The 14370-nt window shown below is 42.9% G+C and overlaps 1 protein-coding gene across 1 annotated transcript in view; it reads left to right on the forward strand.

Moving 5' to 3' along the window:
- Positions 1 to 14370, forward strand: part of MYO3B (myosin IIIB) — a 295217-nt gene that overhangs the window by 150056 nt on the left and 130791 nt on the right. The window contains exons 13-18 of the mRNA XM_056861063.1: positions 1386 to 1469; positions 4490 to 4692; positions 7752 to 7850; positions 10564 to 10678; positions 13071 to 13197; positions 13324 to 13534. Coding sequence (XP_056717041.1) covers positions 1386 to 1469; positions 4490 to 4692; positions 7752 to 7850; positions 10564 to 10678; positions 13071 to 13197; positions 13324 to 13534 — 839 coding nt within the window. The remainder of the gene's footprint in view (positions 1 to 1385; positions 1470 to 4489; positions 4693 to 7751; positions 7851 to 10563; positions 10679 to 13070; positions 13198 to 13323; positions 13535 to 14370) is intronic.

The raw sequence follows: 14370 nt of genomic DNA on the forward strand, positions 1-14370 counted from the left end.
TGGTAAAGAAGTCCTATTCTGCTCATGGAAACCCCTTCCGTCAGTAGATATTTGCCATGCAGTCCAAGCTACATATTGGTATAACATCTTGTTTCTTGCTTTACCTCTTGCAGTGCAATCCTCTGCAGAGTTACTCCAGTTATTTTTCTGCACTGTTAAGGCACTTATAAACATCGAATGAAAATGCCCTCTATGACCTAGGCCCTGTTGACTAAAGTTATAATAGAATAGCCAGTGGGGGAACAGGCTGATTAAACATGGTATTCCACAGCAGTGTTTTGACAAAGGTCGCTTCTAGGTTAGCCTGAAGCAACACAGTAACAGTGCTGTAATCTCCAGTAAATATGACAACAATTCTTATCAAAGCGGTGATGACTTGGAGGGGTTGATCAGCAACTGAGTATTATGTTTCTTTAGCTGCCCTTTTTATTGTGATATGCTATTTCTTTAATCTGGAATGGTCGGGATCCAGACCTTGAAAGGTTTCCCTTGAATATAGGGGGAAATCCTATTGCTTATCATTTATAAACAACATGAACGAGTTTGCCTAGAAGCAAATTCAGAAGATATTCCCAGTTGTGGACAACTTGAGATAGGGTGGTTGCTGATCACACTGAAACAGGGTTGCCTCCTACCAGGGTGGTAGGAGAAAAATAAGGTAAAAAATTGCCGGGCTGATGGCATAACATCCCTTCTGTGGAAAACCCAGGCATGATGTCCTGCCTCTCTAGGAATTGTCTGAAAACCATAGAGTTTCCAACATGGTATAGTGGTTAAGAGTGGTGGACTCTAATCTGGTGAACTGGGTTGGATTCCCCACCCCTATACATGAAACCAGCTGAGTGACCTTGGGCTAGTCACAGTTCGCTCCGAACTCTCTTAGCCCTGCCTACTTCACAAGGTGTCTGTTGTGGGGAGAGGAAAGGAAGGAGAGTATAAGCCGGTTTGATTCTTCCTTAAGTGGTAGAGAAATTCGGCATATAAAAACCAACTCTTCTTCTTTTTCAATTCCTACAGAGGTGTGATGTTCCTTTTGGTTTCCCCTGAAAGTGATGTCATGCCTTCACTGAAGGTGCCCCCCATTTCCCGGCCCTTTCTCCCACACTCTTGCCCTGAAATATTGCCAACATTTACATGCCTCACTTTGCTTACTCTTGGTTGGCTTGTGTTGACGACTATGTGGCAATACATTAATTATGTATAAGTTAAAAAAAAATACATATATGGGTGTATTTTTGTCCGTTCCCTATTTAAATGTCTAAGAAGCCAGTCAAATCTCAGACGCTCTGTTATCTTAATAGTCCGTTGAGGTGCATACAAATGTAGATTAAAGTTTATCACCTGAGTTGTAAGCTAGGCATCTACAGCTCTGTTTTGTATGTCAGTGCATTATCATCAGCGGAGAAAGCGGCGCTGGAAAGACAGAGAGTGCCCATCTCATTGTGCAACATTTGACCTTCCTGGGAAAGGTATTTATCACCTGCCATGTAGCACAAATGTGTGTGCTGTAAATTACTGTTTAATGTATGCATCCATGTTGATAGATGTGGTCTGATTGCACAACCATATGGTTGGCCTGTGATAGTGATATTTATAGATCACCAATAAAACAGCATGGGATCTGAGAGCTGCAAGCCCAGGATCTTTTGTGGCAGCGGCGGACTGGGTCTAAAAATTTTGGTGGCCAGGAAACAAAGGGGGCCCACCCGCAACTATAAGGCTATCATTTAATTTTTATTAATTTTTATTTTTAACATATTGTCTAATGTTTAAGGGGGCCCACTTCGTCCGGGGCCCACTTGCCATTGGGCAAGCTAACACAGTGGCCAGTCCGCCACTGTTTTGTGGTGTCTCAGAAGATGCTTGGATACAGTTTTCGGATTCTATATGTTTTTGTGTAAAGAAAGAAAAGCAAAGGAAGCAAGGCATTTGTCATAATTGGTTCTTAATAAATCAATAAAATGTGTCCTAAATTATTATGCCGGAAAAGCCAGTTTATAAAAGGGACATTTCTATAAACGTCCCGTCATGTTGCCACATATAATCATAATTTTACTGTCTCCTTTTGTCCTGCATACCATACAATACATTTTATGGATATGGATGATCCGTAGATAGGCCAGAAGTTATTTATTTCAGTACTATACTTTTAACAGCAAGGTGTGCATTAATTAAAAAAACAACCCTTGCTGTTTCAAAGGCAAAGTATGGATTTTGCAAAAAGGATACCGTTAATACATTCCCACTTGTTAAAAACTGCTTTTATTCTTAGTATATGAGTGCTACAATAACTTTGTAACAATCCATAATGCAATAATGTCAGTGTAATTGAACATTGCTGGTATTATATGGTAATGTGAAAATAATATTAATGTTGCTATTTCAGTGTTATCTGTTCCCCACTTTCCTGATCATTGGCAAATTCAGCGCTAGCACTAAAAGGTCTACAGTGCAATCCTAAGGACATTTTCTGGGGAGTAAGCCTCATTGAATAGACCTGAGTAGTATTCTGGATAGATCTGCGTAAGATGGCAGACTTAGGGTATCTTTTTGCAACTATGTATGCGAAGAATATTGGCTTATGCAGCAGACAGCAAAACCACTGATCCTGCATCAGATTCCCAAAGCAACAGTGTCAATTCCTACAACCTGCTGGCTCTTTCAGTCCAGCTAAAGTCAAGCTCAAAAACTCCCAGATCTTAGTCCTCCTGCTCCACCCTCCAGTTCAAACTGCAATATTGCAATAACTCTTCCCTCCCTCCCATTAGGTAAAGGGCTCCGCCTTCAAAAACCGGGGAGAGTGACTTCGTATTCCTGCTCATTCAGGGAATATCAGCCCTACCACATCTCCCAACTGCAAGCCCTAAGGAACTGCCTTGTACTAAACTAGGTTATTTAGCTCAATATTTTCTCCTCTGGCTGGTAGTAGCTCTGTAGGATCTCAGGCAGGTCTTTTCTGTCTTGTTACTTCTGACGTTGAGATCCAAAGGATTAAACCTACATTCTCCTTTATGGAAAGGTTATGCTCTGTCCCTGAACCATGTCTTTGCTGCAAGTATACGTCTCGCTCCAAGTTTTGACCAGCCTTGGGCAAGCTGCCATACCACCCCAGTAGCCTTCCACTAAGACACCACTGCCAGCCCTTCCTCATTGTTCTCCATTCCATTTTACCCTTGGCTGTGTTCAACACTGACAAATGTAGTTCATGCTAGCAAGACCAAAAGGAGCCAGAGAGTGTCATGGCAGCATTCCTTATAGCAGTGGTCCCCAACAATCTATTGAGAATATCAAAACCAACTGACTGTACATATAAAGAGTTGGTCACCATAATATGATCTGCTACACCTGCCCCAATAAAGGAATAAAACCCTTTTGACCGATCTTTAAAGGTGCCATGAAAGTTATATAACCCAAATCTGAAAATCAAACCCAACAGCCGCTCACCAAAGTCATTTAGGACTTTATCCAGTGAAGACCAGGGGACAAACCAGGACTAATCTGGTGCGACTTGCATTTTGGCTACATAGGCATTAATGTCCTGAGCAGTCCTGGCATTCAGGTCCCCTACAAGCAAGATTTCTGCTCCAGGGAGGATTGATTCTGCCCTTTCCAGAACTTCAAAAAGGTCCATCCATATCTGGTTTGCACTGTTAGTATCTTTAGATGAGGGAATGTATACATTTACACACAGAAGATCCCCCAGTCGCTTATCTAAGAAATAGACAAGTTGAATGTAATTACAATTTGTCCAATTTAGGAGATGAATTTTCCCCTCAGTGTTTTTTGAGACAAAAGTCACAAGGCCCCCACTGGCCACCTTTGGAATTCTGACCCAGCATGGCTGTCAAAAGGGCTGCCACCAAACGGCTGCTGCAGGAGGTAGAGCCAGCCACAGAATGGCTGCCACAGCTTACCTCCAGTCACACAGTGAAGATCCTTGTGCTGTAGTGGCAGCTGCTACCAAAGCAACCTTTTTTTAGAACATCTGCACAGCCAATCAAATCTCCAGTGGCCAATCTGGTGGGTGCCAGGAAAGGTGTTGGTGGGTACCATAGCAGCCATGGGTGCCATGTTGGGGATCTCTGTCCTATAGTGTCTCTCCAGCCTACAAATAGGAGATGGTCCCATACGCCCCTGCAATGTCACAGGGTTGGAACAATCTCCTATTTCCCGGGGGTCAAAGGTAAGTGCTTTGTCAGGCACAAGCATCCAACCACAGCAACCCCTAACACCCGTTCAGGCCATGTCCAATATAGTAAGCATAATGGTTGGGAGATTGTGGGGTCTCCCTCCTTGGAGGTGCCTAAGTGGAGATTGGACATATATTTGTCAGGGATACTTTTGGTCATTCTGCGTGATGCCGGGGGCTAAACTGGATGGTCTTTAGGACACTTACAACTTTTTGATTCTATGATTCTGTGAATTTGGGCCCTTACTACATGGACTTGTTTCTTGGGGAATTCCTTCTCACTGATAATATTCCACAAAGGCTAACAATCGTGCTTTGCGGGAGAAGATTCTTCAAGTGAACCCTCTGGTAGAAGCTTTTGGAAACGCCTGCACTGCAATCAATGACAACTCCAGTCGGTTTGGGAAATACCTGGAAATGATGTTTACGCCAACAGGAGCTGTAATGGGAGCGAAAATTTCTGAATATCTGCTAGAAAAATCCAGAGTCATAAAGCAAGCTGAGTAGGTATAAATTAGACTGGTTCTTTTAAAATATTTTAAAATATTTAAAACATTGACACACACATTGACACACACATATCTGTTGGCAACTTCACCTTTTACAGTAAAAACAAAACAAAGGTGTTTTATGCTTGGTTGCTTTAACCTCCTTTATTCCCTGTTTCAGCCAGGATCAAATTTTTCAGTATGCACGATATGTCATTCCTTAGAAGCTCAACGCTGTTTCGACGCAAAACGAACCGGCTTTTCCCATTCCTCTTCTGGCCTGAATTAAACCGTTCATCCTGGCTCATTCTGGAGTCACAGAGCGTGCATACTCCGTTCTCAAGTTGAGCTTCCCCACGCCATCATGCCCCACCCTTTCCCAACCCTCTCCTCAAAGCAGCATGCCAATGGTTAAGCAGGGGAAAACAGAAGATTGGCTTCTCTTAGAGCCAATCACAAAGCAGTGTGTAAAGAGGCGGGGATTCAAGTACTTCCTGCTTCCTGTTACCTTGGAGCTCTTTCTGAGCAAAGAAAGGCCTTTTAAAAACGAGGCTTGGATCCCCCCCCTTTCTTTCAGGTAGCTCCGTTTTTTGTTTTTTGTTCTTAAAATGCTTTTTTATGCAGCAGTTGGGTTTGGGGGGAAGAAGATCTTCTCTCATGGGGAGCACTGTGAAATAAGCCAATTACAGAGCAGCATTTAAAGGGGTGGGACTTGATTTGAGCCTGGGAGACTGTTTTTCTGTATTCATGGTTCAATTAGCACACAGTTTCGTCCCTGATCATTCAAGCCAATGCATAGTTTCCCCCAACCCGGGTTACTTTAATGTGTGATGAATCCAGGTCCAAGCAGGGAGATCCAACCCATGCATAAAAGACCAAAGTCAAATAACTTTTGAATGCAATTTCTGTTAAAATGCACTCTAGTTTATGTATAGGGGAAATTATGATGGAATCCAACCCCTTATGTCCTGCTTTTCTTTTAAGGAATTTGGAGTGAAGGGAAGCTGAAAGATAAGCTGTTTGACAAAGAATCATTCTGAAAGCTTCATTCAACCAGAATTTGATACTGGGGTCTTGCAAGCCCATACTCAAACCCACTGCACTGCGCTGGGCTCTTGTTAAAGAGAGGAATATTCTCTCAGTGTTTTGAATTGCTTTTTGGTCAGCACACTTTTGGTGCTCTTACCTCACATACTGGGAGAGCATGCCACATGATAGCCATGTTTACCATATGCATGTATTTCTCTGTTTTGGTATGTACCCTGGCCCTGGGTGGCCCACGCTAGCCTGATTTCATCAGATCTCAGTAGCTAAGCAGAGTTGCCCTGGCAGGTGTTTGGATGGGAGACCACCAAGGAAACCCAGGGTCACTACGCAGAGGCAGGGAATGGCAAATCGCCTCTGAATGTCTCTTGCCTTGAAAACCCCGTGGAGTTGCCATAAGTTGGCGGCAATTTGATGGCACTTTCCACCCCCCATTGAAAACCTAGGTTTGTTTTGGAACACGTTTGGACATATCAAAGCTGGAAAATATATGTGTTGCTGGTTTTCAAAGCAGGCAGTGGAGTGGTAACAGTGTATGAACACATGAAGGTGTCTTCTCTTGAGTCAGACCATTAGTCTATCACGGTCAGTATTGTCTGCACTAACTGGCAGCAGCACTCCAGCTTCTCAGGCAGAGATCTTGCACATTAACTACTACCCAGTGCTCTTAACTGGAAAGGCCATGGATTGAACCCGGGACCTTCTGTGTACAAAGCTCTGTCATTGAGCCACAGCCCCTCCCTGAGGTAAGGGTTGCCAATTACCCACAGGGTTCTAGCAAAAACAACCTGTTATAATCTTAATCAAGTTTCAATATCAAAGTTACAAGTTCTGTGGTTACTACCCTCCTGGACGACCCTAAGGAGGAGGGAAAAAACCTGGAGGTTGGAAACTGAATTTTTTTTTCTCCTCCTTAGGTTCGTCCAGGAGGGTAGTAACCACAGAACTTGTAACTTTGATATTGAAACTTGATTAAGATTATAATAGGTTGTTTTTTCTAGAACACTATCATTCTAAGAACTTAGGTTCTTCTTTTTGAGGTAATTACCCACAGGGAACAGGGGAATGCCATCCCCATCACCTGTTGCCTACCCTCACTCCAGTATGTTGCAGGGGGGAAATGCAGGGGTCAAAATGGCATAATGTATCAGTATTTCCAGCCAGTTAAATGGAAATGATGTCACTGCATTGTGGGATGCTCTAGGATTCCTCAAACTCTATGGTTTTTACCATAGAATTTCAGGGAAATCATACAGTGTACACACACACACTGGTATTGGAGGTACCAAAAGTAATGCCAAACTGTGGCCTGTTCTGAGGTCTGAATTGAAAAACTGTGGTTTGCAATTGTCAACCAACCAAAAAATGGTGGGTTGGATCCTGCCAACTGTTTTGCTTAATCTTGCCCATGACCTTTATTACCACCTCCATGCCATGTGGCTTTTGCCATGATCCCCAGCACAGTCCTTTTGGTGGTCAAAGAGGGCTCCCTCCTTCCTTTTTACCAGCTGGTTGGATCCATCCGTACAGCTTGAAACTAGTTTATAAACACTTAGGGCTGGACTTTAGGGAGGAAGTCTAGGGGCCTGGCTAACAGACTCAGCAGAGGGGTCTCCCAAAGTGGGCTGTGATTTTGCATGCTGAAATAAGTTTTACCATCTAAAAGGAGGAATATTAAGGTATAATTCCCAACATTTCCTCATGGTGCCACTGTTTGTAAACGGCAGTGTAGGCAATCTGTGAATCCATGTTACATGTGAACTGACCTACTATACGACCTTGTAGGCCAGGCATCAATCATGGCAATTGTGTGTCCGTTCTTGCAGTAGCTTTGTATGATAAACAATACTGCATGATTTGCATGCATAAAAGGAAGGCTATATGCGTGTGGATGATATATTTACCATAGCTGTGGGTATTCATTTGTTTCACACTTCGGATGATCCTGCTTTTCACAGTATATTCAAGGCCGCTGCTTAACAGACTCACGTATACCAACATGTTTTACATCAACTTTTTTTTCCCAACAGAGGGGAGAAAAACTTCCATATATTTTATTACATTTATGCTGGCCTTTATCATCAGAAGAAACTGTTTGAATATAAACTCCCTGAAGAAAAACCTCCCAGGTAACTATTACTAATTTGTTTTTAATGTCAGCTGTCGATTAGCTATCGATTAGCTCTGGCTTTTCATGTGATGCCTGAGAACCCCTCTTCATCCTTTCTCCATCTCTTAAGGAGCCCTTGTACAAATTAAACCCCAAAAACTGGATGGGCAAGAAGGAATTCTGTTACTTCTATCTGATTTTAACAGCACAGATCAGAAATAAAAGCATCTACTTTTTTTTTTCAACCTTGGAATTTCATCTTCTTTTAGAAATGGTTGATTACAGAATTAATGGTTTGTGTTAACATTATGCAAAAAAAATCCAAATGAATTGTTTTAAATGTGTACATTATTATTGCTGTAATTAGCATATTAGGTCAAAGCCTGCCTTAGGGTATGCTAAGTGTGTCATTCTTGAAGTCATTGGATTTTTATTCACTTGAAAGCTGGACCCAATTTGGACTGTCTTTGTTTTCCAGAAGTAACTCTCTTCATTAATAATACCATTAGTAGAACAAGGAATTTGACGGTCATTGTGGTGGGTGCTGAGTGGGCAAGGGGGAGGCCTGTATATATTCTCCAAGTTGGAAGAATAAAATGCACTGCTTAGCACTTTGCAGACTGAGAAATACTGGACTTCTTTGTGAGATCCTTGTTAACGGAAGCCAAGCCACCCAGTATCAGAAGTGGAAACAGATTTTGACCACAGCACAACAAAATACTTTCCCCAGAGATGTGAATGGCAGCTATTCACTAATGCAGGAGCAAGAAAAGGGTCACTTGGAAACATTATTGGTGCCTAGATCTCTCCCCCTCCGCTTTTGTGATCTTTATTTGCTGGGTAGAGGGAAGGATTTGCTCATTCCCCAAATGTTTCAGCCACTGGAATCAAACCTATTTCTATGTACATAGCCAAGGGTTGCCAGCCTCCAGGTGGTGGCAGGAGATCTCCTGCTATTACAACTGATCTCCAGCTGATAGAGATCAGTTCACCTGGAGATAGGGTTGCCAACTGCCAGTTAGTAGCAGGAGATCTGCTAATTCAACTGATCTCTGGCCGATAGAGATCAGATCACCTGGAGAAAAATGGCTGCTTTGGCCATTGAACTCTATGGCATTGAAGTCCCTTCCCTTCCCAAACCCCACCCTCCTCAGACTCCACCCACCAAACCTCCCGCCAGTGGCAAAGAGGGACCTGGAAACCCTAACATAGCCTCATCCCTTTATGTATGCCGCACACTCTGAGCTGAATGTTTTGATCATGGTCAAATGTGACAGCAGCCAAGCAAATGGCTTCTACTTATACAGATATAGCAGACTGGGAAGAACCTACCATTGGATCCACCCAGCTTTTTTTGTTGCTGAAAAAGGGTGGAAAGAGTCCCCTTTGGTAAACCAGGTGGCCATGATGGGGATAGGCTTACCAACCTTTGAACAAACCCTTGTAGTTGGGCCTTTAATGGCTGGGTACCACTTGCTAATTGCTGCAGTTTAAAATTTATCTTGGAGACTTTCTCCTGCTGATTTCTGCTCATCAGGCTCTTCTTGAAAGGGCAAGAACAGGCTACTTTTTGTTTTACTGGGCAGTTGGTAAACCTAGTTGGGGGTCATGGTACCTATGTGGACCAAAGCTATGTGGGATAAAGACTGGGAAGACAGACGGGCAAGATTGAGGGGTGGGAACCCTTCAAGGATCCACCCCATTATTAACTACTATAGGTAGCTATTGTATCAGTCTGATTAAAGAACTTACAATTGGTTAACCTCTGAAAGACTAATTTATTTGCTATCAAGGGAATTTTACTACTCAGCAATAGTTGGCAGTACAGAACTGAGTTAATCAGGGCTTAAACTGGCTTCTAATGGGTTGAAATTAAATCAAAAGAGTTTCCATCTAGACATTAGGAAGAATTTACTAACAGTTAGAGCGGTTCCTCAGTGGAACAGGCTTCCTCTGGAGGTGGTAAGCTCTCCTTCCCTGGAGGTTTTTAGGAAGAGGTTAGATGGCCATCTGTCAGCAATGCTGATTCTATGACAAGCAGATGATGAGAGGGAGGGCATCTTGGCCATCTTCTGGGCATGGAGTAGGGGGTCACTGGGTGTGTGTGGGGGAGGTAGTTGTGAATTTCCTGCATCGTGCAGGGGGTTGGATTAGATGACCCTGGTGGTCCCTTCCAACTCTTATGATTCTAATTTATGATTCTATGAGCCAGGGCTCAGCCCCCAGATATCTTCAAGGCCCAGATCTTCAAGTAGTGATGTAATGATAAAGGCGTGTTGGCCCCTGGGTGTATGCAGAACATCTTTTTGTTCACTGCTGAGGGGATGCAGTGAGCCTGTTGATGTTGGATTATCAAAAAATTTGAGACAGTGAGTTTCACTTACAGGCGGACTGAAGCCCCAGCATCTTTCTATTCTGAAATAAATTCCTTTCCCCCCTTTTTATTATAGCTGTTCAATGTATACAGATTAAAAACACTAAAATGGGTTCTTACAGTCATCACACATATAATAAATTGTATAGTAAATGAAAAGGCAAAACAACAACAACACATTTATACTACCATGACAGTTTTGAACTTACTTTCAGAGCAAATCTACATTTCACTGTCCTTCCTAACTATAGCAGAACCTCGTTGTCTCCTTTAAAAGCAAACTAAAATAGCTCAAAGGCTCAGACCACATAAGGTGCTTTTCTGGGACATAACAAAATTCCTTTTTGTATTTGTTTAGGTATATTGATAATGACACTGGAAGGGTGATGTGTGATATTATTAGTAAAGAATCTTACGGAACTCAGTTTGAAGCCATTCAGCATTGCTTTAGAATCATAGGGTTTACTGATGAGGTAAGTAGTGACTTCAGTCAGCTGCTGAAAAGATGACATCTTCCCTTTTTTTGGTGTGTGCAAGTTTTTTGTTTTTAATTCAGACTTGTAGAGAAAATAAGTGAATCGGCCAGGAAAGAGTGGGATACAAGCTTACATACATGCATACATACATACATACATACATACATACATACATACATACAATGTGTCGTGCCAGCTAGTAAATGGGAATTCAGTGCCAGGTTTAAGTCCAGTTCTGTACAGTATTGCCATTTTGAAGCTTTTTTATTTTTCTCTGCCAGAATGGGAGTTTATTATAATAGCCAAATGAGCTGATCGAGTACCCTTGTTTTTGGTGCATTAGCAAGTGATGTTGGTAGTTTTGATGCTACACTGAGTTGGGAAAGATATCAGTTAGGCAGATATCAAAAGCTAAGGGGACAGAATAGAGACTAGAATCATGGAGCCATAATATTCTATGGCAAGAAAGGTGAGTCTTTTCAAGAATTCTTAAATTCAAAGATGGACTGCTAACAGCAAACTCAGAACTGGGGGAGTTTAGACTAAGGCCTTTTGAAAGTTGAGGTTAGATGATGCTAAGCTCACCATGAGCCAACTGTGCCAGTCATCCCTTTCCAAAATACCTACCCAAGTGGTGTATGTGTGTGGTCAATGGCAGCAAGGAAGGCTTGCTGCTGTCAAGAGCAAAGGTTGACAACTCCAGCTTGGGAGGTTACTGGACATGTGGGGGTGGTGCCAGGTAGCATTGCCAACACTGGGTTGGGAGATTCCTGGAGATTTGGAGGTGGAGCCAGGTAAGGCAGGATTTGGGGAGGGGAGGGATAATGCTATTGAGTCCACCCTCCTAAGCAGCCTTTTGCTCCAGCTGAACTGATCTCTATAGTCTAGAGATCAGTTGTAATTCCAAGATATCTCCAACCTTGTTGCCAGGGGAATGGAGTTTGAGCTCAGTAGGGATGTCATGCCATAAAGTCTGCCCTCCAAAGCTGCCATTTTTTCCAGATAGGGTTGCTGACCTCCAGGTACTAGATGGAGATCTCCCGCAATTACAACTGATCTCCAGCTGATAGAGATTAGTTCACCTGGAGAAAATGGCCGCTTTGGCAATTGGACTCTATGACATTGAAGTCCCTCCCCTCCCCAAGCCCCTCAGGCTCCACCCCAAAAATATCCAGGTATTTCCCAACCAAGGGCTGGCAACCCTCCCTTCAGAGAACCTGATCTCTCTAGTTCTGGGACAATTCCAAGACCCGCCTTGAGGTTGGTAACCCAAGCAAAAGGTCAGAAAGGCAGAAACCTCCTGAACATACTTGGAAGCATTATTTCCTGCTGGGGCACATAGGGAGCTAGAGTATTTATTTATTAACATCTTTTAATCTGCCTTTCCTCTTGGCTCAAGGTGATTTACAAATCCTATCATTATCTCCTGTCCCTGATATAATGAATTGGAATGAGAGGCATTCAGTGCTATCCTATACACAGTTACTCCTGTCTAAGCCCTCTGTTATCAATGGGTTTAGAAAATCATAACTCAGCACAGGATTGTACTGAGTGTGAATTCCATGCCACTTCCATGTAGCCTGGCAGAAAATGATACTCTTGAGCATGCTCAGGAATGTCCAGGCTTTGGGATTAGAGGTGTACAACATCTGAAGTTTTGGAGATGGAGCCTGGGGCCTCAGTGGGGTACAGTGCCATAGAGCCCACCCTCCAGAGTATCCATTTTATCCAAGGGTACTGATCTCTGTAGTTTGGTGATGAGCTGTAATTCCAGGGGATCCCCAGGTCCCACCTAGAAGCTGGCATCCCTAAAATGAGGGTATGAAAACTAGACTTGGAAGCAGCAAAATATGTATAAGAACTGAAATTGTGGGGGTTACCGCACTTGTATTCCCAGCAATGTATTAAGAGTTTGAAAATGTTATAAAAAATACTGTTCGCACTTTCTATGTATTCCCACTGATGTATTAAGAGTTTGAAAACGTTATAAAAAATACTGTTCACACTTTGTTTGGCCCCTTTAGCTGTGAAGACGTCTTCCAACCATTTATAAGCCGTGGTATCCAAAAACCCTTTTAAAGCGATGTTTTTTTATAACATTTTCAAACTCTTAATACATCGCTGGGAATACAAAGTGCTGTAACCCCCTGTATTATGCAGCCTTTGGGGCGGGGGGGCTGCAGTTCCCATCTCTCCAGGCTGGTGCGACCATGAGTGCACACTGTGGTCTTGTCTACAGGGAAATACGTGGGATAGAGATTATGCAGCCTGCTAAGTTTGGCATTTCTGGCTGGGAGTTATCTGCAGATCCTTGAAATTGTTAGTGGTGTGTTCAAAGTTTGCTGACTCTTACGGTTCTGACTTTAATGATTGTTCTTGTTGCCTGCAGGAAGTGCACTCCGTGTATCGAATTCTGGCTGGGATCTTAAATATAGGAAATATTGAATTTGCTGCCATTTCCTCACAACACCAAACTGATAAAAGTGAAGTGCCCAATGCCGAAGCCTTAGATAGTGGTAAATATTGACTTCAAATCTGTAAATTGGTGTTTAAAACATTTGTACGAGCAGATCCATTTGTACATAAAATGGCTGCCAGAGTCAGTTGGCCTCAGTTTCTTGATATGTCTGTGTTGCTTTCAGCTGCCTCACTGTTGAGTATCGGCTCAGAAGAACTTCAGGAAGCTCTTACCTCACATTGCGTTGTCACACGCGGAGAGACCATTATCCGAACAAACACAGTGGACAAAGCAGCCGATGTGCGAGATGCCATGTCAAAGGCACTTTATGGCCGGCTCTTCAGCTGGATTGTAAACCGTATCAATACCCTGCTGCAGCCAGATAAAAATATATGGCAAGTGAACACATCAACAAACAGCATGTGTGCTGGTGGCATCGTCTTGTGTCTGTATATTTCGTTTATTTTACAGGGGGAATTTACTGTTTATTTTAGATAATGCCTTTAAATGGCCTTCATGCTGAGAGTCTGCATTTTTGTTTCCGGGACATTAACTCCAGTGTTTCTCAAAAGAGTTGACTGGGATTTAACCAAGTAGGTCAATGGGATCATTGTGGGGTTAAAATCCCATTAACTCTTTGGAAAAAAATTGGCTTGGATCCAGACTGATATTACTGCAGGCAAACGTTTTCGCCCATGGAGTGTGGTTTGCCCACTTCCCATCTCCCATAGCAGCTAAAGATGTCTCATGAAATCGTGGGCCCCCCTTCTTCTACAGGAACACAATGTGGGGTGGGGGCATTTCAGGCTGCTGCAGAAATGTTAGTCTGGATCCAATCCAGAACGATGCTTTTCAAGTATGTTTTATGGTAGAAAAACTACTGGAGTCCTTTTAGCAATGAGACAGTGGCTTGTGACACATTTAACATGGCGAACTCATACTTTAAAGGCGCAGAAAAGAGCAACCAAAATTATCAGGGGGCTAGAGCAACTGCCCTATGAAGAGCGGTTAAAACGCTTAGGGCTGTTTAGCTTGGAAAGAAGGTGGTTAAGGGGAGACATGATAGAAGTCTATAAAATTATGCATGGTATGGAGAGAGTGGACAGGGAGACATTTTTCTCCCTCTCTCATAATACTAGAATGCGGGGTCATCTGCTGAAGCTGGAGGGTGAGAGATTCAAAACAGAGAAAAGGAAGTATTTCTTCATACAACACATAGTTAAATTGTGGA

The sequence above is a fragment of the Euleptes europaea genome, chromosome 15, assembly GCF_029931775.1.
Source record: "Euleptes europaea isolate rEulEur1 chromosome 15, rEulEur1.hap1, whole genome shotgun sequence".
Lineage (NCBI taxonomy): Eukaryota > Metazoa > Chordata > Lepidosauria > Squamata > Sphaerodactylidae > Euleptes > Euleptes europaea.